The sequence below is a fragment of the Pristiophorus japonicus genome, chromosome 10 (genome assembly GCF_044704955.1).
Source record: "Pristiophorus japonicus isolate sPriJap1 chromosome 10, sPriJap1.hap1, whole genome shotgun sequence".
Taxonomy (NCBI): Eukaryota; Metazoa; Chordata; class Chondrichthyes; family Pristiophoridae; genus Pristiophorus; species Pristiophorus japonicus.
Genome location: NC_091986.1, coordinates 101,891,511 through 101,916,858, shown reverse-complemented (window position 1 = coordinate 101,916,858; position 25,348 = coordinate 101,891,511). Strand labels below are relative to the sequence as shown.

General features: G+C 42.7%; 1 protein-coding gene across 3 annotated transcripts in view; it reads right to left on the bottom strand.

Annotated features, from left to right (window-relative positions):
• Positions 1-6,579: 6,579 nt before the first annotated feature.
• cwc15 (CWC15 spliceosome associated protein homolog) overlaps positions 6,580-25,348 on the bottom strand; it is a 96,225-nt gene continuing 77,456 nt past the window's right edge. The window contains exons 6-7 of one of the 3 annotated variants that reach the window (XM_070891462.1): positions 10,570-10,676; positions 6,580-7,337 (exon numbers count right to left, since the gene is read on the bottom strand). In XM_070891462.1, the coding sequence (XP_070747563.1) occupies positions 7,208-7,337; positions 10,570-10,676 (237 nt within the window). In that variant the 3' untranslated portion in view covers positions 6,580-7,207. Of the gene's footprint in view, positions 7,338-10,569; positions 10,677-16,732; positions 16,893-25,348 lie in introns of those variants that run through there. The other 2 variants (XR_011595600.1, XM_070891463.1) reach the window with 2 other exon arrangements.

Sequence of the window (25,348 nt, the reverse complement as noted above, 5' to 3'; positions counted from 1 at the left end):
ATGGATTTGTGAAAGGGAAATCATGCTTGACAAATCTTCTGGAAACATCCTCAAAAAATTCCAGTAGAGTGGACAAGGGAGAACCAGTTGATGTGGTATATTTGGACTTTCAGAAGGCTTTCGACAAGGTCCCACACAAGAGATTAATGTGCAAAGTTAAAGCACATGGGATTGGGGGTAGTGTGCTGACATGGATTGAGAACTGGTTGTCAGACAGGAAGCAAAGAGTAGGAGTAAATGGGGACTTTTCAGAATGGCAGGCAGTGACTAGTGGGGTACCGCAAGGTTCTGTGCTGGGGCCCCAGCTGTTTACACTTTACATGAATGATTTAGACGAGGGGATTAAATGTAGTATCTCCAAATTTGCAGATGACACTAAGTTGGGTGGCAGTGTGAGCTGCGAGGAGGATGCTATGAGGCTGCAGAGCGACTTGGATAGGTTAGGTGAGTGGGCAAATGCATGGCAGATGAAGTATAATGTGGATAAATGTGAGGTTATCCACTTTGGTGGTAAAAACAGAGAGACAGACTATTATCTGAATGGTGACAGATTAGGAAAAGGGGAGGTGCAAAGAGACCTGGGTGTCATGGTACAGCAGTCATTGAAGGTTGGCATGCAGGTACAGCAGGCGGTTAAGAAAGCAAATGGCATGTTGGCCTTCATAGCGAGGGGATTTGAGTACAGGGGCAGGGAGGCGTTGCTACAATTGTACAGGGCCTTGGTGAGGCCACACCTGGAGTATTGTGTACAGTTTTGGTCTCCTAACCTGAGGAAGGACATTCTTGCTATTGAGGGAGTGCAGCGAAGGTTCACCAGACTGATTCCCGGGATGGCGGGACTGACCCATCAAGAAAGACTGGATCAACTGGGCTTGTATTCACTGGAGTTCAGAAGAATGAGAGGGGACCTCATAGAAACGTTTAAAATTCTGACGGGGTTAGACAGGTTAGATGCAGGAAGAATGTTCCCAATGTTGGGGAAGTCCAGAACCAGGGGACACAGTCTAAGGATAAGGGGGAAGCCATTTAGGACTGAGATGAGGAGGAAATTCTTCACCCAGAGAGTGGTGAACCTGTGGAATTCTCTACCACAGAAAGTTGTTGAGGCCAATTCACTAAATATATTCAAAAAGGAGTTAGATGAAGTCCTTACTACTAGGGGAATCAAGGGGTATGGTGAGAAAGCAGGAATGGGGTACTGAAGTTGCATGTTCAGCCATGAACTCATGAATGGCGGTGCAGGCTCGAAGGGCTGAATGGCCTGCTCCTGCACCTATTTTCTATGTTTCTATGTTTCTATACCTCATTACAGTCTTGGTCCAAACATGGACAAAAGTGCTGAATTCCAGAGGTGAGGCGAGAGTGACTACCCTTGACATCAAGGAGCCGTAGTAAAATTGAAGTCAATGGGAATCAGGGGGAAAACTCTTCACTGGTAGGAGTCATACCTAGCACAATGGTTGTGGTATTAGGAGGCCAATCTTCACAGCCCCAGGACATCGCTGCAAGAGTTCCGCAGGGCAGTGTCCTAGGCCCAACCATCTTCAGCTGCTTCATCAATGACCTTCCCTCCATCATAACATCAGAAGTGGGGATGTTCGCTGATGATTGCAGTCTTCAGTTCCATTCGCAACTCCTTAGATAATGAACCAGTCCATGCTCGTATGCAGCAAGACCTGGACGACATTCAGGCTGGGGATGATAAGTGGCAAGCAATGTGTGTGTCAGGCAATAAAGAGCTCCAACAAGAGAGAGTCGAACCAGTGCCGAATCCCCCACCATCCTGGGGGTTACCATTGACCAGAAACTTAACTGGACCAGCCACACAAATACTGTGGCTACAAGAGCAGGTCAGAGGCTGGGTACTCGGTGACGAGTGTCTCACCTCCTGACTCTGCAAAGCCTTTCCATCATCTGCAACGCACAAGTCAGGAGTGTAATGGAATACTCTCCACCTGCCTGGATGAGTGCAGCTCCAACAACACTCAAGAAGCTCGACACCACCCAGGACAAAGCAGCCTGCTTGATTGGCAGCCTTAAACATTCACTCGCTGCACCACCGGCGCACCGTGGCTGCAGTGTATACCATCTACAAGATACAGTGCAAAGCTTCTTCAACAGCACCTCCAAAACCCGTGACCTCTACCACTTAGAAGGACAAGGGCAGTGGGCGCATGGGAACAATATCACCTCCAAGTCTTATACCATCCTGACCTGGAAATATATTGTCATTCATGCTTCAAAATCCTGGAACTCCCTCCCCAACAGCACTGAGAGTACTTTCACCTCACGGTGGCTCACCACCACCTTCTGATGAACTATTAGGGATGAGCAATAAATGCTGATCTTGCCAGCGACACCCACATCCCAGGAACGCATTAAAAGATAAAAAAATAAAAGTCCAGATGTAATTAATCTATATAAAACCTTAATAGGATCACAGTTGGAGTACTCACCACAGTATAAATGTTGAGGCAAATAGCAACACTTGAAAAATTGCCATCTGTCTCAGGTCATCCTCAGTCCTCAGTCCAGTATATTTTTTTTTAAAAAAAGGACAACTGATATTTGACTCCACAGATTCTAGAGCCAGGGGCCGATTTTCACAGTGCCGCAGTTTCCACTTTCACATGACTTCTGCCATAAATCCAGTTTGGAGACATTACTTACCTTCAGCACAATAGTCCTTTTACTTTAGATCGATTGAATACTTACGCAGTTTAGTCAGTGTGATTATGGCTGAAAAGGTAAAGTCTAAACAGCCTAAATTTATAAAATAATGGTCACGTTTGCAAATGGGCTCTTATTTTTTAGATTACTTATTCTACGTCAAATGTAGCATTCACCTTTATGTTTTCAGTCTCGCCATGAAAATCCTCATCAGAACTATTGTGATTCTATTGAACTTGTCCAATTATATATTTTGCTATTGTTTGCTCTCCCAACCCATTATACAGGCAAGTTGCTGACGGTCCAGACAAACTTGAAATTGGCACTGGCCTTCCTACTTGTAAATACCCAACTAATTTGGATACATGGACCCTGAAATTAATGGGAACTGGGGAACGGCTGCAAAACCTAGCAAGGCCAAGGATGTGGAAGCCTTGCTGATCTAAACAGCAGGGCTTTATTTACAAATTGTAGTGCTGCTGCCTATCCGACAGCCGGCCAAATTGACAGCCTTGTCAGTGGGCAGGAGGGAACACTAGTGGCAGAACGTCACAGCTGGGAACGGGCCCAGATTGCAAATCAAAAAGAGGGAGAGGAGGTCAGCAACCGGAAGGTCGGCAATCGGGGCGGGGGCTGAGTGGTGTGGTGAAGAGTGTGGAGATCGAGGCTGGGGGAGGCTGAAGGCTTCCTTGAGGAATGTTGGGGAGCACTCCTGTTCCTCCTGGCCCACGAGGAGTGTTAAAAGAGCCACTTACCTTGGGAAGCCTGCAGCTCACGTCTCAGGAATCCCGCAGTTCGGGTCTGCCTCTCACTTTTTGATAGTGTCATCAGGCTGCAACTTTGATATGTTAATTATGCCCTTGCTTGCCTTTTGCGGGAACCTCATCCATGGCTTGATTCCTGCACTTTAAAATTTAAAAGGGCAGTAATGGGGTCAGGTTGCCACCTGTCACCTCAGACTTGCAAACATTACGGGCCACCTTCTGTAAGAGAGAAGACAAGATCATATCAATGGTTCCAGGAATGAGGAACTTCAATTACATGGACAGACTGGAGAAGCTGGGGTTGTTCTCCTTGGAGCAGAGAAGATTGAGAAGGGATTTGATAGAGGTGTTGAAAATCATGAGAGGTCTGGACAGAGTAGAGAGAAACTGTTCTCATTGGCAGAGGGGTTGAGAACCAGAGGACACCGATTTAAGGTGATTGGCAAAAGAACCAAAGGCAATGTAAGAAAAAGCTTTTTTATGCAGTAAGTGGTTGGGATCTGGAATGAACTGCCTGAAAAGGTGATGGAGGCAGACTCTGCTTTCAAAAGGGTGTTGGATAAGTATCTGAAGGAAATAAATTTGCAGGGCTATGGGGAAAGGGCAGGGGAGTGGGACTAGCTGAGAGTCAGCATGAGCTCGACGGGTCGAATGGTCTTCTTCTGTGCGGTAACCATTCTATGATAGCAGTGAAAGTTGGGCAGAGGTAGCGTAGCAGGTAAAACAGTGATGGGAGCAGAGTTCATTGAGACGGCAAGGAATTATCAGTGTGAGCAAGGAGCTTAAATTGGCTGGTCTGGTGAGATCATTAAACTTCTTCCTGCACTGGAAAGTAATTCTGTAAGTCAAGGAAGTGTCACTCACTGCCATAGCCACCTCCTTCCACAAAGTCCGTGCACAATACATAGACAGGTCTTTTACCCTGATCCTAAACAGCCTGTCCCTCTTGCTCCATATTTTTGTTGGGAGGAAATCAAGGACAAAAGTTCCTGCAGTTTGGCTATCCCTGCCATCTTTCAACATCAACTTTCCATGCTGCTAGGTTTTATATCCTGCTAGGTACCAGGTTTCCACTTCTTACAACTCTTTTCCATCACCCTACAGGTGTTCCTACTTTTCAATTATTAAAATTACATGATTTAGGGAGGGATCAGTGCCACTCAGACATGATCTTGCCCCACCTCACTTTCAGGATGGCACTAATGCAATTTCTGGCCTCTAATCATTAATCTCAGTTGAGATCTACTAATTTTGCAGTTGTTATTTAATTCAGTGATCACAGATCAGATTAAATAGCTTGCTCACAAGTACATTATGCATCACTCTCAGCAAATTAATGCTGTGGTTCATATCCCTCTCAAAATACTCTTTTCTCTAATGAAAAGTTCAGATTTTTGAATCTCTCTTCATAAATAATCCCCAAATCCCAGAATAACCCTGGTCACTCTTCTCAAACTCTAATGCACAAAATGTCCTTTGGGTGCCAAAGCCATTACACAATATTTCAATAAATTGTATATTAGGATAGCTCATTTCAACAACTTGTATTTATATAGTTCTTTTAAAGGCAGTAAAATGTCCCAAGGCATTAAATGTATAACTTAATTGGAATGTGTTGGTTGGTCTTACTGATAACTTTTAAATACAGTCAATAATCATACTGATATCCTTTCCCACCATATTTTTGAGGTGCCAGTATCATTAAAAACTTACAGCACAGAAGGCGGCTATTCGGCCTGTGCTGGCTCTCTGAAAGGGCAGTCGTGCTTAGTGCCACCCCCCACCCCCCGCTTTTTGTCCGTAACCCTGCAAGTTCCTCCCCAACTCCAGTTTAAAATTATTTATGGAATCAGCTTCCATCACCTTTTCAGGTAGAACACTCCAGATCCCGACAACTCTCTGGGTGAAAAAAATTCTCATCGCCTCTCTAGATTTTTTGCCAATGATTTTAAATCTATGACCTCTGGTTATTGACGCACTCTCCAGAGAGAGTGGATTTTCTCTATCTACTCTATCAAAACCTCTTGGCATCTTGAACAACTCTGTTAGGTCTCCTCTTAACCTTCTCTGTCCCAAGGAGAACAGTCCTAACTTTTACTCTCAACTGAAGTCCCTCATTCCTGGTAACATCCTGGTAAACCTCCTCTGAACCTTTTCTAATGCCTTTACATCTTTCCTGGTGTGGTGCCCAGAATTGTCCACAATACTCCAGCTGAGGCCCTACCAGTGATTTATAAAGTTTTAGCATGATCCCTTTATTTTTATATTTTGTGCCTCTATTTATCAACCCAAGTAACCCACATGCTTTTTTAACCACCTTATCAACTTGCTGCCTTTAAGGATTTGTGCATATGGACACCAAGATCTCTCTGCTCATCTTACATTCTTCAAAACCATGCGATTTATAGTATATTATCTTTGCATATTAGTCCTCCCCAAGTACATCACTTCATCCTTCTCTGCATAGAACTCCATCTGCTATGCTTCTGCACATTTAACCATTCTGTCTACATCATCCTGAAGCCTACAACTATCCTCATCACTATCTACTACGTCACCAAGTTTCGTATCATCTGCAAACTTTATAATGCTGCTCCCTGCACCCGAGTCTAGATTTATAAAAATTGAAGAGTAATGGACCCAAAACTGACCCTTGGGAAATACCACTGCAAACCACCTCCCAGTCTGAAAAATATTTGTCCACCACCACTGTGCTTCCCATCACTGAGCTAATTGCGTATCCATAACAACACTTTCCCCTCAATTCCACAGACTTCCATCTTCTTAACAGGCCTCCTGTGTAGCACTTTGTCGAATGCCTTCCTAAAGTCCATATATACATCTATTGCATTACCTTGATCAACCTTCTTTGTTACCTCAATGAATTCAATCAAGTTAGTCACTCAATTTGCCTTTAACAAATCCATGCTGGCTCTCCTTGATTAACTCTTGCCTTTTCAGATGAAAATTTATTTTGTCCCTGTTAACGTTATTATTTTCTCCAAGTCTTGAAGTGTGACACACAACAAAATCACAGATTAAGATACATCAATAATTCATTTCATTCATACTGATACCAGCCCTAATTTAAATTTAAAAATCAATGATTTTAATAATAAAAACACATTTATTGTTAAAATTGGGATAAAGTCAAGAAGTAACAAAATTTTTTATTTCTCACTGGGTTGAAACTGATTTGTAGCTGAAAGTTACATTCTTGTATTTCACATCACACCAACAGAACTGCAACCTAATTTTACCACAATCTGGTATGGTTCACAACTTAGTTAAATATTCACAAAATGTTTCAAGACATCCTTGGACTTATCCAGAAAAAATACTGTGAATTTTATTATGGTAACTACATTGATAAAAAAAAAATATCAATTTATTTTTAGATGGCAGAAATACATTTAGGTGGCAATACACACTGATGCAACATGTGGTAACAGAGCAATAGGACATAAGTTCAATTGAGTTTCCTTCCTCCCATATCACCAAATTCTTAATCTCATCTATGACGTAATAGGGCGCGATGAAGCAGAAATCAGGTGCTTCATGATGAGGTGCACCATTATTTCCTCGGCAGCTTATGTCTGCCACCTATCCACCAGCACTAACAGAAACTTTGGAGCAGATGTTCACCTTCTTCAGCTTAGTTGGTGCAAGGTCCGAGGAGACAAATAGAGCGCAAAAGAGTTTATCCTCTTGAGGATTGGGGGAAACAGATTCTCTGTAGCCAATGAACAGCAACATAGAGTATTTGACACCAATTATTTAATGTACTTTTCCATAAATTTCTTGTGGAATTCTGAGCGAAGTGTATCATTCACAAATCTTTTATCCCTCTTTGACTCATCTATTCCTTTAGCACAGTTCTTGAACACTACATCGTCATCCCACCTAAAAGAAAAACAGAGTTAAATGATGGCACTAATATCCTAGGTACAAAAACACCTGAAGTCTTTTGTTTTTTGTCATCTGTCACCCTTGTAGTTTTCATGGGATGATGTGAGCTAATTTAAACCCCATCATCATAGGTAGTCCCTCGGAATCGAGGAAGACTTGCTTCCACTCCTGAAGTGAATTCTTTGGTGGCTGAACAGTCCAATACGAGAGCCACAGACTCTGTCACAGATGGGACAGATAGTTATTGAGGGAAGGGGTGGGTGGGACTGGTTTGCCGCATGCTCTTTCCGCTGTCTGCGCTTGATTTCTGCATGATCTCGGTGTTGAGACTTGAGGTGCTCAGCGCCCTCTCGGATGCACTTCCTCCACTTAGGACGGTCTTGGGCCAGGGACTCCCAGGTGTCAGTGGGAATGTTGCACTTTATCAGGGAGGGGGGCCCCGTCCTTAGTCAGCACATCACATAACAGCCCACCCAGAGAACCAACCTGATCATTTTGAAGTTGCGGGAATCACAACTTGAATTCAAAAACAAGAATGCGATTCCAGTAATGTGCACAACTTACTAAATCGTCTTCTGTTCAGTCATGCGACTCTGTTAATATCATTAGACAAATTTCATAAACGGTTTTAAAACAGAATTAGTACTTCCCAGTCTTTTTAGCAGACAGCATGCATTGTCTTTCAGGCAGGGAAGTAGGAATATCAGTGTCAAAATACAGACTGCGAAAGACCCCACATGGTACCTCCATATATAAACATCAGTATGTCTAAATCATTAAACCTGCTCAAAGTACTATCACATCGAAACACTCATCCTTTGGTATCAGGACAAGAACTTAACAAAATCATCCAAACTAGATAACTGGCTTGCAAGCAGCTTCAAAGGCACCCTCAGGGCTACATGTCCACTGCAGGGGTAGGAAGGAATCTTTCACCAGAGGATACTTCCTCATGACAACATGATGATATATATTTACTATGCAATTTGATAACCTTTCCTAATAAGTGGAGCTAAGATTTAAATTTTGCTCTGAAATGAAATAAATTGTTGTCTAGATTACAACTCACTGACATGTGGTGGGAATGCCAGAACTAGCAAATTAATGTTTGATGGAAGGAAATGTAAGCTCACACAAATCCATAGGTTCAGAGACTTTAACATCCTGGCCAAATACATTCAAATCCCTAGTGGGAGTAAGCAGAGGAATGGAAACCTGCACCTTTCATGCTGTTAGCAATGGGGAAAGAAAGAATTAAGGAAGCAGTCCTGAAATAAATCTCAAGTACAAAGCAGAAGAGATCACATGACCATATAGCAATGAATGGCACATAATTCTAAAAGGAACACTGTCACAAGGAGATTTTCCACCTGTGGCATAATAGAATTTCTGATTTGTATCCAGTGTTTGAACAAGGAAGCATTTAGACTGGAAAAAAAAACTTTTTATATATCACATATCACGACCCCAACATCCCAAAGCACTTTATAGCAAATGAAGTATTTTTGAAGTGTAGTCACTGTTGTAATGCAGGGAAACGCAGCAGCCAATGTGCACAGCCAGCTCCCACAAACAGCAATGAGATAAATGACCAATTAAACTGTTTAGTGGTGTTGACTGAGGGATAAATGTTGGCCAGGACACCAGAATATCCCCATGCTTTACTAAGGGGGAAAATGGGGCCTCAGTTTAATGTCTCATCATAAAGACGGTACCTCAGACAGTTCAGCACTCCCTCAGTACTGCAGCTGTCAGCTGAGATTATGTACTGAGCCTCTGGAGCTTGAACCCATGAATTTTTGACTCAGGCAAGAGTACTACCACGAGCCAAGGCTGACACTTGAAAATATGAACACAGAATAAAACTAAAGGGTATGGCAGATTAACTTGTTAAGCTTAGAATGACTTACTTCTTCAGTCATTTTTATACAGGGATATCTATAATGAAGACTGATGACACCCATCTTATCTATCTGGATGAAACATAGAAACATAGAAAATAGGTGCAGGAGTAGGCCATTCGAGCCTGCACCACCATTCAATACGATCACGGCTGATCATTCACCTCAGTACTCCTTTCCTGCTTTCTCTCCATACCCCTTGATCCCTTTAGCCATAAGGGCCATATCTAACTCCCTCTTGAATATATCTAACGAACTGGCATCAACAACTCTTTACAGTAGAGATATGGCACAGCACCAGACGACACTACATCTAACACTGCTGTGGATAAAAGACTTTAAATTTGTTACTGAAATCTATTAGTCCCTGCACAGTGGGCTGTGCCTGCAATGTCGGTGCTTATCTTTGCTACCAGACTGTACAATTTGGTACAAGTTCAAACTACGTCTGGACTAAACACCTTTTTTCCACATCATTGCACAAAGACTCATTTTACGCAGCAAAATTGCAGACCATTTGGTAATAAAATATTTTCCAGCCTTCAAAAAGGTGCCAAGAGACTTTTCTTTTTAAAGCTTCCTCTGAAAAAATAATTCAACAAAAGGGCATCACCTCAGCCTACCTTATCATGATTTTATTTGTGGAGCAAGAACAATGATGTAATCACTGTTATATTGCACGTCAACTCATTCAGCATAATGATTCAATATTTTCAATTCTTGTAAGTTAAGCTTACATTTAGAAACAGATTTAATCTTTTAACCAGATCATGTTAATATCCTTTAAATATTACATCTTTATAATGTTGCATAACCATGTCTTTACTTTCCACAAAACTGGATTCCATCCTGTACAACTAGGCCAACACTTCAAATTGTAGAAATAAGGTAATTGTAGTGTTACTTGTACATTATGTTAATACATACATGAAAATGCACTTCTATTTTGGGTTAGTTAACAGTGGAAAAATGAAAAATGGAGAATATTTGCACTAATATTTTGGAAGATTAGTAAGGCATTTTATCCCACATGTTAGTTTTGTGCAAACAATTTGATGCACTGGAAATTATGCTCAAAAAGAATCCAATTTGGATGCTTTTACTGTATTTTACTACTGCAGAAACAAGAAAAAGATACTGCCATTGACAATATTCTAAAACGTAGTTACCGATTACTGCATAGAAAATCTTCAGTATTAGGATAGCGGACAGTACAAATGTAAGTCCACATTCCATCCGGAAAAAAGTCAGTATACGAGCTAATCAAACAGTTATGTGTATTCTTCTGTTAACAGAATATTCTAAATGGTTTTATTCCACATTACCTCCTCTTCACTTTGAAGTTTGACTGTCCAATGAGGTTCAGTAGAGGGTTGCCACTCAGAATATTTTCCATTCTAATTCGTTCTTCTTCAGCTTTCTGTTCACGCTCCTATGAAAATTATAAATTCAGTTATACATTACGTGCCATTTGGAAACTTGTATTTCCTGTATAAGTTTATTTTCTCTTCAAACTGATGAGTATTTGGCAAGAGCATTTTTTATTAAAAAATGAGGGGGGAAAAGTGTTACAAGTCAAACTGCATTAAGGCCCCTCAAATTTCCAAAGATACATTATAAAATGTTTCTAGTTCATAATAGTGAACATTGATGGTACTGCTGTCATTTCCACTGTCATTCATATGCTACACTTAAAATACTGCCACAAAAATCAAACTACAAGAATTTAATATTTTAACAACTCTATACAAAATGTAATTGGTGCCCCAACTGATACACATATAAACAAATGTATTTCTGGATATTTAAAAAAAAAATAAAACAGTCTATTTTCACTATAATTCAAAGCTTCTACAAGAAAAAAACTATTTTCTCCACATGGCCAATAATTTTTTTGGCACTAAAGAGAGGACAATTCATGCAATACATCAATTTTGAAAATGTAATTAAAAAAGTTAGAACACTAATAAATTTCAATAAGTGTAACTAGTGCTTTAAGGGAATCACAGATCAAAAATATGGAAGCTGATTTCTGATACCCCTTTAGCTACATCTACCCGAAATCACCTCCCATTTTCAAATCAAGTTAATTGTGTATTAGAAAAATTAGAAAAAAGTACAACTTATTTTTCTGCTAAAAGATTGGTTAATTTAAAAACATTACCAATCATTTGTGAACAATGTTAGGTTTATAGACAACTAGCTGGATAACTATGAAACAGACCCGACATATATAATGGAACATGAAACATTGGGGAGATCGAAGTCACGGTCTTTAGTCCTGACCACGACCTCGGTATCCTTGCCACCAATTCTATCCCCTCTCGGGCTGAATCACACTGTTCACAACTTCAGCATCCTATTCGACATTGTGAGCTTCTGTCTCTATATATCCTCCATCACAAAGTCCACCTACATCCACCACTATAACGGTGTTCACCTCCTCATGGGCAATTAGGGATGGGCAATAAATGCTGGCCTTGCCAGTGACGCCCACATCCCATGAATGAAGTTTAAAAATCTCAGCCCAGCTGTTGCTAAAATCCCCATCCCTTACCAGAGACTAGGAATTGTGGAGGAGAATGTCCAGGTGCACAAATCACTAAAAGTTAGTGCACAGGTGCAAAAAGTAAATCAGAAAGGCTAATGGAATAAGGGGGAGGTGGTTATGCTTCAGTTGCACAACCTTGGTCACAGCCCATCTGAAGTTTTGGGCACCACACCTCAGCAAGGATATATTGGCCTTGGATGGGGTACAGTGCAGATTCACCAGAATGATACCAAGCCTTAAAGGGTTAAATTATGAGGACAGATTGCATAAACTTGGTTTGTATTCCCCTGAGTTTAGATGATTGAGGGGTGATCTAATTGAGGTGTTTAGAATGATGGTGATTCAATCGGGTTGATAGAGAAACTATTTCCTCTGGAAGGGAGAACCCACAATAAGGGGGCATAATCTTAAAATTAGTGCTACAAATTTGGGGAGTAAAATGAGGAAGCACCTTTTCTACAAAGTGTTGTATAAATCTGCAACTCGCTCTCCCAACAGGTTGTGGATGCTGGATCAATTTAAGTTTTCAAGGCCTTAGAGAAGGTGCAGGAAAGATTTACGAGAATGATTCCAGGAATGAGAGACTTCAGTTACATTGATAGACTGGAGAAACTGGGGTTATTCTCCTTGGAGCAGAGAAGATTGAGGGGAGATTTGATAAGCGGTGTTCAAAACCATGAGGGGTCCGGACAGAGTAGATAGAGAGAAACTGTTCCCATTGGCAGAAGAACCAAAGGCGATACAAGAAAAAACATTTTACGCAGCGAGTGGTTGGGATCTGGAATGCACTGCCTGAAAAGGTGGTGGAGGCAGACTCAATCTTATCTTTCAAAAGCGTGTTGGATAAGTTTCTGAAGGAAAAAGATTTGCAGCGCTATGGGGAAAGGGCAGGGAGTGGGACTAGCGGAGAGTTGGCACGGGCTCGATGGGCCTTCTTCCATGCTGTAACTATTCTATGATTCTAAGATTCTAAGATAGAGATCGATAGATTTTTGTTAGGTAAGAATATCAATGGATATAGATTAAAGACCAGTAAATGCAGTTGAAGTACAGATCAGCCATGACAATTTAATAGCAGCTTATTTGGAGGAAGTGAGTAAAGTCAAAGGAGAAGTTGTTCAATGTGAGAACAGGTTCAGCCAGGCGGAAGAGGGGTGGTGGATGAGGACTGATTGGGCCTTTGCTCAAGGAAGAAGCGGAGCACCCTCAGGCCATCCTGGTGGTGAATGGAAGTGTAGAGGGATTAGACATCCATAGTGAAAAGGCGACGGTTGGGGCCAGGAAACTGTTAAAAGTGCCGGAGGGCATGGGAAGGGTGGCAGATGTAGGTGGGAAGAGACTGGACAAGGGGAGAAAAAAAGAGACAAGATAAGAAATAAGTTCTGTGGGGCAAGAACTGGCTGAAACGATGGGTCTACCAGGGCAGTCCTGTTTGTGGATCTTGGGAAGGAGGTAGAAGCAGGCTGTGAAGGGTTGGGGAACTATGAGGTTGGTGGCTGTTGAGGGAAGATCTCCAAAGGATGTCAGTTTGTGTAATCTCTCCTTGCAATTTAACTCTTGGGAGTCCAGGTACAATTCTGGTAAATCTTCACTGCACCCTCTCCAAGGCCAGTACATTTCTTAAGATGTGGTGCCCAGAAATGAACACAGTACTCCAGGTGATTAGGGCTTTGTATAGCTGCAACATAACTTCTATTCCTTGTATTCTAGTCTTCTAGATACAAAGCCCAGTATTCCATTAGCCTTTTTGAATATTTTCTGTACCCGTCCATGACATTTTGATGATCTATGTAAATGGACCTCTTTAGTCTCTTTGGACTGCCACTGTTTCTAGATTTTCATCATTTAGAAAATATTTTGATCTATCTTTTTTTTAGGTCCAACATGAATGACCTAACATTTGCCTACATTGAAACCCATTTGCGACACAGTTTTGCCCTTCACTTAATCTATTATCTCTGTAATTTTATGCTTCCATTTACGCCGCTTACAATGCCACCCATCTGTGTCATCGGCAAACTTGGATATGTGGCACTTTATACCATCATCTAATTCATTAATGAATATGGTGAATAGTTTAGGCTCCGACACAGATCCCTGTAGGACACCACGAGTCACATCCTGCCGATTAGAGTACCTGCCCATTATCCCTATACTCCCTGTCTCAGCTAATTTCCTAACCAGGTCAATAATTTGCCTTCAATTACATTAACTACAACTTAAGGCAACAGTCTCTTGAGGGACTTTATTGAATGCCTTCTGAAATTCCATATAAATAAACATACATAGACATTCCCCATCAGTTTTGTCAGGCATGACCTACCCTTTACAAATTGATGCTGGCTCTCTCAGATCAGCTGAAAATCTTCAAGGTGTTGAGTCACTCTACCTTTAATTATAGACTCTAGCAATTTCCCAACAGACGTTAGGCTAACATGTCTATAATTCCCTGGTTTCCCTCCCACCTTTCCTAAATAGCAGAGTGACATATGCAATTTTCCAATCTAAGGAACGGTTTCTAAATCGAGAGAACTTTGGAAGATTATAGTTAGAACATCTGCAATATTCTCACCTACTTCCTTTAAAACCCTTTGAAGAACTTGAGCTCATCCTAAACTTTGCTACTCGTATTCTATTCTGCATCAAATCCTGCTAACCAAACAAACCTCTCCTTGCTAGTCTACATTGGCTCCCTATCTCAATACCTCAAATCTAAAATTTTCATCCTTGTCTAAGTTCCTTCATGGCCTGTCCTTTCCCATCTCTAACCTCCTCCAGCGCCAATATCCTCGCCCAGCCTGCGCTTGTTGTTCCTGACTTTGGCCTCTTGTGCACACCCTCACCCCTCACTTCCTCAAATCCGTCACCCCACCATTAATGATCTTCAGCTGCCGAGGTATCATTTTCTGGAATTCATTCTCCAAACACCTCCTTCGCTCCACCTTCCTCTCCTCCTTTAAGAACCTCCTTAAAACCCACTTCTTTGGCCAAGCTTTTGGTCACCCCTTCTAATATCTCCTCCTTCTTTGGCTCAGTGACCGTTTTTTTTTGATTGTGAAGCCAGGTTCTGCCAGGGCCACTCAGCTCCAGATCACATTACAGCCTTGGTCTGAACATGGGCAATAGAGCTGAATTCCAGAGGTAAGACGAGAACGACTGCCATCAGGGCAATGTCCTAGGCCTTACCATTTTCAGCTGCTTCATCAGTGACCTTTCCTCCATCAGGTGGTCAGAAGTGGGGATGTTCCTTGATAATTGCAGTGTGTTCAGTTCCATTTGCAACCCCTAAGATAATGAAGCAGTCCATGCCTGAATGCAGCAAAATCTGGATGACATTCAGGCTTGGGCACTCTATACCATCAAATAACATTCACGCCACACAAGTGCCAGGCAATGACCATCTCCAACAAGCGAGAGTCTTACCACCGCTCATTGACATTCAATGGTATTATCACCGCATCTCCCACTATCAACATCCTGGGGGTTACCATTGAAGAGAAACTTAATTGGACCAGCCACATAAATACTGTGGCTAATAGAGCGGGTCAGAGGCTGGGTATTTTGCAACGAGTATCTCACCCCATCTCCCCAAAGCCTTTCCCCCAGCTACAAGGCACAAGTCAGGAGTGTGATGGAATACTGTCCACTTGCCTGGATGAGTGCAGCTCCAACAACATCAGGAAGCTTGACATCATCCAGGACAAAGCAGCCCACTTGATTGGCACCCCATCCACCACCTTAAACATTCACTCGCTGCACCACTGGCGCACCGTGGTTGCAGTGTGTACTATCTACAAAATGCACTGCAGCAACTCACCGAGGCTTCAACAGCAGCTCCCAAGCCCCCGACCTCTACTACCTTGAAGGACAAGAGCAGTAGGCGCATGGGAACACCATCACCTGCAAGTTTCCCTCCAAGTTACACTCCATCCTGACTTGGAAATATATCGCCGTTCCTTCATCGTTGCTGGGTCAAAATCCTGGAACACCCTCCTTAACAGCACTATGGGAGTACCATCATCACAAGGACTACAGCGGTTCAAGAAGGCAGCTCACCACCACCGTTTCAAGGGCAATTAGGGATGGGCAATAAATGCTAGCCTTGCCAGCGAGGCCCACATCCCAGGAACTAATTTTTAAAAAGCGGTATGGGACATTTTTCTATATTGTAGATACAAGTTTTGTTCTTAATAATATGGTTAAATACTGTGCAAATTGTAGGAAAAGAACAAAAAGTTAGATCAAACTAGCCAGCAATACAAGAAACAGAGTGCTTTAACTCAAGAAGGAAAATAATTTGAGCCTAAACACTGCAGGTGTTCAAAACAGTTCTTCACTGAGTCACTATAGTGCTTGCAACTCACAATTGAGGCCAATCATGCCTTCTGCTGGTCAATCACAAAACAGCACCTATGGTAGCAGCAGCAAAGACTGCAGTCTACACACTGCTGACTTCTTAGTTACAATATAGAAGCCAGCAAGCCTTAAGAAAAAGTAAGTTAAGAAATTAGCTTGCTTACAGTTACTATGCACAAAATCATTAGGTCTGAAGATTGGCCCGTCATTCCTGGGCAAACAAATATACAATCGCTAATTTTATCATTTGAATCCAAAATAGTCATCTATTCGTCCCGCATAGTGCCTTCAGCCAGCTGAATTCCACTCTCTGGAATTCTCTCCCTAAACCTCTCCACCCGTTCACCTACATCGCATTCTTGAAACCCATCATTTTGCCCAAGGCTTGATTCACTCTTCATAATCTCTTTATTTTGCTCAATGTCTGTTTTTTCAAGCACCTTGTGACATTTGTCCACATTAAAAGGTGCTATATAAATGCACAGGGCTAGACATTCCTCTTCATTTTCGGTGATACTGCTTTTTGTTGGTGGAAAACCTCCTGGCGAAAGTTTACATTTCATTTTTTTTTTATAAAAAGAGTTCCACTGACATTTTCAAAATACTGCTGGGGAGTAGACCGCCCACGTGCACCGCCAAGAAAACCGCCACCGTCCAAGTTTTGCCTCAGCGGTGATTCGTAGGTAAGATCGAAAAAAACGTCCGTGAAAAGCTGCTGCAAAAGGGCGGTAGGTAAGTACCCTGCAAAGAAAGATAAGTTAAAGGTTTTTTTTAATAAGTATTTTAAAATTCTTTCACAACGATTAAGTTAAAAAGGGTCTCGAGAAAGTTTTCTAAATTTTTATTTTTTGTTTCATTGAAAAAATATTTTGAGTTTTCCCCCTTCCGTGGCCTCGGTCTAAATTTGAGTACTTACTGCCCATTCTGGTTAAGAACCACCCATTTTGCCAAGGGTCGAGTTTAACCGTCGAGAATCTATGTGTAAGATACATTTTCTCGCCAGGCGGTGTTTTTTCCCTTTTTTTTTTTTAAAATGGAATTTTTCGCCAGCATTATTTGAAGAATCTTAGTGGTCTTTTTGGGCGGCAATCCGGCTGTGCAGGGCTTTAGGGAAAGTCTAGCCCACGTTGTTGGTATTGCTTAAATACAAAAAAAATTTGGCTGGCCCAAGCAGTACTGCACTGGGCCCTGTACCAAGTAGTTAGTTTGCCCTGAATCAGTTAACTTAAATCCCCATCTTCTGTAAGTTCCAACAGTTCTTAGTTGGCCATGAAATCTAGAAGAAAACAGCAATGCACCTCCTGGCCAGTTAAGAAATTAAACCGATAAATCTGGAGAATACTAACTCAGCCTGTCCCATCTTCACGGCTGAAGGATGAAGGGCAGTAGCAGGAAGCAACACCGGCAATCGAAGCAGAAATATGTGCAAAAATGTGTTGGGAATAAGATACAAGAAAAGAACATTCAAATTTTCCAAGATAAATGTGACTTTAAAAGTACAGCAAATTTGTTTAATCCAGGTCCCTGGAACCTGCCAGCAAGGTAAAAAAAAAAAGCTGTTCATGATCTGGAATCTCTGCGTATCAAATATTTTAAAATTCCTATTGGCCTGGGTTTAATTCTTCTAAGACATTTCTGATGTAACTCCTAAATGCCGTTTATATATTCACTGCATCCAAATGTATGTCAAACTGCCAACTCCTTTTGGAAAAGGCAGTCCCAAACCACAAGACAGGAAATACTGTCTCTAGAAAAAGCCAGTTTACCAGATTATAGACTTCAACACACAAATACAACCATTTACTAAACACCAAAATCAATCAGGCAGTACTGAATTATAAACATTTTCAAACTTTATGAACTCTTATTTCACAACTCCAGGAATTATGTTTTGCAGCTGGCTAAATATTCAATTTTCTTTTAGAAGTTGAGGAAGAAAAATGAGTATTTAGCCAGTCCCCATCCAAAAGATTAAAGGACATAAAACAAATTACATTTTCCTCCTCTCAGGTCCTCAATCAGGCAAGTAGATAGTGCAGTTTGGCCTGAAAATCCTCACTGACCACCAACAATGTCACTCCATCAAGTTAAATATATGACGTAACTATTTGTACTGCATTCGTTTTGCGCATGCGTCTCTCGTGCTCCGCCCCCCCCCCACCCCCACCCAATGCAGCGCCTGTCAAGTTCCGCTCCCATCACCCCCAGCCCTGAATCATTCACTCCACATGGTGCTGAGAAAGGTGGGGGGGAAGAGAGAGAGGGAGAGCATGGGATGAGGAAGAGCAGGGGGGGGGGGGGGTGGAGAGGGAGAGCATGGGATGAAGAAGAGCGGGGGGAGGAGGGAGAACGGGTGGGGGGGGGGAAAGAGAGGGAGAGCTGGGGGGGGGCGGGGAGAGCTGGGGGGGGGTACAAGAGGGAGAGAGTTGGGGGGGTGGGTGGAGGAGAGAGAAAGAGAGCCCAGGGGGGTGGGGGGAGAGGGAGAGAAAGAGAGCCCAGGGGGGGTGGGAGGAGAGGGAGAGAAAGAGAGACTGGGGGGGGGGGGGGGGGGAGAAAGAGAAGAGAAAGAGAGACTGGGGTGGCCGAGGGACCGGGAGGTGGGGGGGGGGGGGGGGAAAGGGACTGGGGGGCGAGGGACCAGGGGCCGAGGGGTCGGGCGAGAGACCGGGGGGCCGGAGGGGAGAAAGAGACTGGGGGGGGCGGGAGGGTGACTGGGGTCTGGCGGGGGAGAGAGACGGGGGGGGAAAGAGAGAGAGACTGGGGGGCTAGAGGGGAGAGAGACTGCACCATCTAGTAAATAGGTCAAGCACTGATGGGTCTGACCCTTTTCATGTGTTGGTATGGCCAATTGCATCAGTCTCTCTTCCTTCTCCACCCATAGCTAGGAACACCCAACAAATGGTCAGAACTATAATGCCTCTAATACTCTATCTAAATTTCTAATGTCAACATAAAAAAAATAATCTCTGAGTGATAATTTATTCCACACATTTATTACTTTTTGTAACCACCCCCCAACTCACCCAGAGAAATCTGCACTCCGAATTCTGCCCTCTTGAGCATTCCTGATTATAAACGCTCAACCATTGGTGGCCGTGCTGTCTGTTGCCTAGGCCCAAGCTCTGGAATTCCCTGCCTAAACATCTCCGTCTCCATTAAGACGCTCCTTAAAATCTACCTCTTTGACCAAGCTTTTGGTAATCTTTTCCCTAACTTCTCCTTATGTGGCTCATTTTCAAATTTGTTGTCATATAATACTCCTATGAATACAGGAATACTCCTGTGAAGCGCCTTGGGACATTTTACTATGTTAAAAGTTGCTATATAAATACAAGTTGTTGTTTGTGTAAAAAAAGCTCATGCCCAACTTCGCTTCTTACTTCCTAACTCTACTTTATGTATGAATTAATTAAGCAGTAAGGACAACACATATTTGGTAAGCAAATTATTAAAAAGTTTAAGACAACAGAAAGGCAGGGGGACAGGTACACTGTTACTTTTAATGGTATGTATGAAGTAGATATAATATTAAGGACCAGAATAGTCAGTTAAGGAAAAGGTCAGTCAGAAATATTTTGGAGGAGGGGAGGAGAAGAGGATGCTTGACTGTAGTTTAAAAAAAACACTAATAGGTGACATGGAGGAACACAGATTACAATAATTTGTATTGTTGCTATACAAGGTGCTTTCAAATGCCATATGGTGCATGATCTACAGATCTGGTCACCTAATTTCTGAAAGGCTATTGCTGTTGAGAGGGTACAGATGAGCAAAATGTCAGGAAATTAAGTTATGAGAATCAATTAGAGGTTGGGCTTGTTTGTAAAGAGATTGCAAGATGATCTTAATAAAGTCTTTAAATTTGTAATTGTTCACGATGGCAAACATTTCAAGAACCAAATAGCAAGTTAAAAATTAAGGGCCTTTTTTAAAAATAAGCAGATTTCCAAAATAAGTTGCGAAGGTCAGTGAAGTGGATGGTATAAATAGGACTATCAGAAAAAGATGGGGGTCAAAAACCCTTTTACTGCTCCTCAAAATTCTTATATTCATAAAAGTGCAAGCATTGATTAAAGAGAGCCCAAACTGCAGCCTCTGAGGCTGAACAACCTGCCATACTAAAAAGCTATTTGTTCTTATATTTATTTGTTGGTTTGTCCCATTTGAATTTGCTTCAGCGTACTGTCTTATTGGTCTTATAAATCAAAAATAAGAACATTAAAATCATCAGCAACTTCATATATGTGCAAATTAATGGGAACATGGATTTAAACTTTATCTGCGGACCCCAATGTTTCATGGTTCGCACAAACTTGGCCAATGAAGACAAAAAGCTTGGACGTCCTAAGCAATCTGTGAAATACAATAACTCAGTTGATCTGTGGAATGCAGCTACTCAAGAGTTGATCAATCTAGTCAAGCCTCTGTGGCAAATTAGCTAATTCAATACCTAAACAAGGACGGTCTACAATATTCCAGAGCACTGTTCTCACTCCTGGAGTCTTGACAGGTAAACTGGTCACTGGGAACTGGGATTCTTCTCAGCCAGCTCCAATTACCTTGTAAGCTAATGACCTTATGAGCAGGATGGTCCTTGCTGGAGTGTCAGTATGTTGCACTGTTTCAGCTGACTGAACTCCAGCATTACCCTTGTGCAAACTTTGGGGACCTGTGCCTAAGCCCTCTGAACATAGGTAAATATGCTTTATCCCTAAAGGGGTGGGAGGATAAAGGGGGAGAGAGAGAGAGAGAGAGAGAGAGAGAGAGAGAGAGAGAGAAAGAGTAGAGTAGAGTGTACTCCATGTAGAGCAAAACAGCAGGTCTACCGTGTGGATTTCTTAGGAATTAGATTTGGAGACACATAAGCAGTGATGGGTTTCCACAAAATTCACAGCATTTTATCTTTCATATGTTAGGCCATAAATGCAAGAGTCCACAAGGGTGAAACTTATTTTTAGTCAGTGGAAGTAAAGAGCTTCACAGGTCAAAGTGCCTTCATTTTATACTTTGTTGTTCGTAACTTAATTTTTCTTTATGATTTTGTGCACACTTATGGTCAACAATGCTAGAAAATGAATTTTTTACCCATTCAACATGCAGAAAGAAAACATGTTTACAAGTCCCACATGAATTTATTTCTATGGTGTCTGAAATATTGAAATCCGGGCCAGTGGTACTGAACTGCAGGATAATTTAATTCTCTAAACTTTTGCTCATTAAGAAATGAAGTGACTCATTTAAGATTCTTAATTAGTAATAATAACTTTTATTTATATAGCACCTTTAACGTAGTAAAACGCTTCACAACAGTGTTACAGACAAACAGATAAATTTGACACTGAGCCACAGAAGAAATTAAAGCAGATGATCAAAAGTTTGTTTAAAGAGGTAGGTTTTAATGAGCGTCTTAAAGGAGAAAAGAGAGGTAGAGAGAGGTAGAGAGGCGTCGAGGTTTAGGAAGGGAGTTCCAGAGCTTAGGGCCCAGGCAGCTGAAGGCATGTCCACCAATGGTTGAGCAGTTATAATGAGGGATGTTGAAGAGGCCAGAATTTGAGGAGCACGGACATCTTGTGGGATTGTGAGGCTGAAAAAGATTACAGTGATAGGGGCAAGTCCATGGAATGATTTGTAAACAAGAATGAGAATTTGAGATCAAGGCATTGTTTAACTGGGAGCCAATGTAGGTCAGAAAGCACAGGGGTGATGGGTGATCTTGACTTGGTGTGGGTTAGTACACAGGCTGCTGAGTTAATTACTATTAAGATGAAACTTATTCAGCTTGTACTGAATTTTAACCCAAGAATCCACCACTCGAAACTGAAGTTTTTATTTAAAACTCTGTACTGCTCACTTTTCTTGTGCTGAGATTTCTTGGAAATGTACTGAATTCAACAGGGTAAGTATTTAACAATTTAGTACAGCTACATTAAAAAAAGACTTGCATTTATATAATACCTTTCAAAACCACCGAACGTCCCAAAGCGCTTTATAGTACAATTAAGTAATCACTGCTGTAATGTCAGAAACGCAGCAGCCAATTTATACAACACAGCAAGCTCCCACAAACAGCAATGTGATAATGACCAGATAATCTGTTTTTAGGGATGTTGATTGAGTAATAAACATTGGCTAGGACACCGGAGATAACTCCCCTGCTCTTCTTTGAAATAGTGCCTTGGGATCTTTACGAACACCTGGGAGGTCAGATGGGGCCTCGGTTTAACGCCTCATCAGAAAGATGGCACCTCTGACAGTGCAGCACTCTCTCAGTACTGCACTGGGGTGTCAGCCTAGATTTTTGTGTTCAAGTCTCTGGAGTGGGACTTGAACCCACAACCTTCTGACTCAGAGGCAAGGGTACTACCCATTGAGCCACAGCTGACATTTTCTAAAAAACTAATGAAAAAGAATCAATAGAAACATTTTAATTTGAGGTATAACTATGAACTAGTTAAAAAAAAACTAACTACCCATAGCAGAGGTCTTTCAATAGAAGTTAAAATGTTAGTAAAATTGTTTTGGCCTAAAAAGACAACACTGTGATACACAAAACCAGTACAGTTGGGACTGATCACCACAACACAAATAAGGGACATTCTAAACTCGCCATGGGTCGGGTCAGTTCAGTTAAACTGGAAAACAACCCACAAACTGAAACAGGGTCATAACATGCAGATTTGAAACAACACAGTGGAGGACCTTTAGTAGTTCTTTCACATGAGAAATTTCATGGGAAGTATTCACTTGGATTGTTTCCAGTTGTTTTTTCACATTATTCTCCATTTAAAAACACTCCAAAAGAAACTGTTCCGGTACTCTGGCTATCTAGCCAAAATGTATATATGCACTTGAATGTCAGTAAATTTGAATGGGTCGATGCAATTTCTTCAAATACTCTGCGCAAGTACAGTACAAAATCCATGGTCAAATAATATCTCAAATCTTTTTGCGAAAACAGTACTGTGCTTTAACTATTACAGAATGCTCAGAATTGTGTACTTCAGAATAAACAGATCTTCATGTTTTTAGATCATCCATTTTTAAATCAGTACTTTGTATGTTCTTAAAGGGACTTTGTGCTATTGATTTAGTAATGCTACAGTATGATGGAGCATAGCTTGAAATACCACTCTATTCCAACATAAAACTTGCATGTGCATGCATTATAGCCTATTTAACCCTTACAGGAAGGTACTCATGCAATCATGATAAATATCATCATCATAGGCAGTCCCTCGGAATCGAAGAAGACTTGCTTCCACTCTTAGATTGAGTCCTTAGGTGGCTGAACAGTTCATTACGAGAGCCACAGTCCCTGCCACAGGTGGGACAGATAGTCATTGACAGCAAGGGAGGGTGGGACAGCTTTGCCGCGAGTCGTCAGCTCCTGTCATGGCGCGGGTGATGCGCACATTCTTGCGATCCCTTGCTCAGACGATGACATAGTCGAGCAGGTGCCAGTGTTTGGAGCGAGGGTGTTGCCACGATACCCTGTATTTATCCCGCTGGCGGAACAAAGTGTTGGTGATGAGAGGTTCATGTTCTAGACATTTTGTCAAGAGTAGGGTACTGCTGGAGTTGGCTTTCCCTACCCCCTCTCTGCCAATCACGCCTCCCCAGAGGGTTGTATCTTTGCCGACCCTGGCGCTGAAGTCACTTAGGAGGATCAGTTTGTCGCCGGCGGGGATGCGGGACAGGGATGTGTCGAGGTTGGAGTAAAAACCCTCTTTGGTCTCATCTGTTGCATCGAGTGTTGGGGCGTATGCACTGATGACTGTGGCACATTGGTTCCAGGAAAGGTTGAATCGAAAAGTCACGAGGCGTTCGTTAACCCCGCAGGGGGAGTCTTTGAGGTGGTTGACCAGCTCGTTTTTGAGGGCAAATCTGACTCTGTGAAGGGGGCTTTCTTCCTTTGATTTCCCTTTCCAAAAAAAAATGTAACCTTGTTCCTTGAGCTGACCTTCCTCTGCCCGCCAGGTCTCACTTAGAGCAGCGATGTCGATGTCAAAGCGTGCAAGTTCCTGGGCAACTATGGTGGTGCGGCATTCTGGCCTGTCGCTGTTGGAGTTGTCCATGAGGGTCCTGATGTTCCAGGTCCCGAACTTCATGTTAACAGAGCGGAAGATGCCTGTGCGCGAATTCTTTTAACATGGGGTGGCCGTTGCACACCAGCAACCACACGGGCTTAGCTGTGCAAGGTCTTGGTCCAAGATGACTGGAGACCAGGCACCACTGTATGAGCCCAATTGCCTACGGCGAGATGTTGGCCGCAAGCTCGGTGCCGATTAGCGCCCTTGATGGTAGGTGGTCCGAGGCTTGGTTGGGGGCAGGCATTAGGAGGGTCAGTTGTCCGCTGGAGTTCCGGGTGGGAGGTCAGCAAGGAGTGGGAGGGTGGAAGAGTCACAGCCGTGATGCTCACCAGTTAGAAGAGGTCAGGTCACCTGTGGGGAAGGAGAGGTCCAGCTGTCGACGAGGAGAGACCCGATTGCCGCTGGAGGGATGAAGGCCCGCCGCAGGAGGGGGGGCGGCGGGGGGTGATGTCCCAGTCGCCTGGTCGGAGGCTCACCTGCTCGCCGGGCGTCGTCGTGAGTAACCCGGTTTCAAATGCCTGAAAATGATGCTAATAAAACTCACCAAACTATTTTCTAGTTAGATTGGGGTACAATATTCAATTCCTTAGTAAAAAATTTTAAAAGAAAATAATTCTTGAAAGTTCCTCCACGTTGTTTAAAAGTTTCTCCCGAAGTTTTAAAAGTTTTCCCAAGTTGTTTAAAAGTTTCTCCAGAGGTTTTAAAAGTTTCTCCCGAAGTTTTGCACAAACATTCTGATAGTAACGGAACCTCACTGGCCTGGGGACCATAGGCAGCGGCGATGAGAGACTGAGCTGATCCCCAGACCAGGAGATGTGGCAACCGCAGAAAGGAGCGCAGGTACCGGTAGAGTCCAGTCGCCGCGGCCGATGCTTCCCCAGACGGAGATGCGGCCGTCGGCCAGGGACCGCAGCTCAAGGCAGTCCGAGCCCGTGTTTCGGGGTTCGGCCCCCGGCATTGAGCAGTTCACCAACAGCACAAAGTCCCAGGCTCGGGGCCAGAGCAGCCGCTGCAGCAGCTCCTGCACCGCCTCCATCTGCAACTCGCCCTTCGCGGCTGGCCGCTTGCAGCTGCCTTATGCAGCATTACACTGCAAACAACGAGATG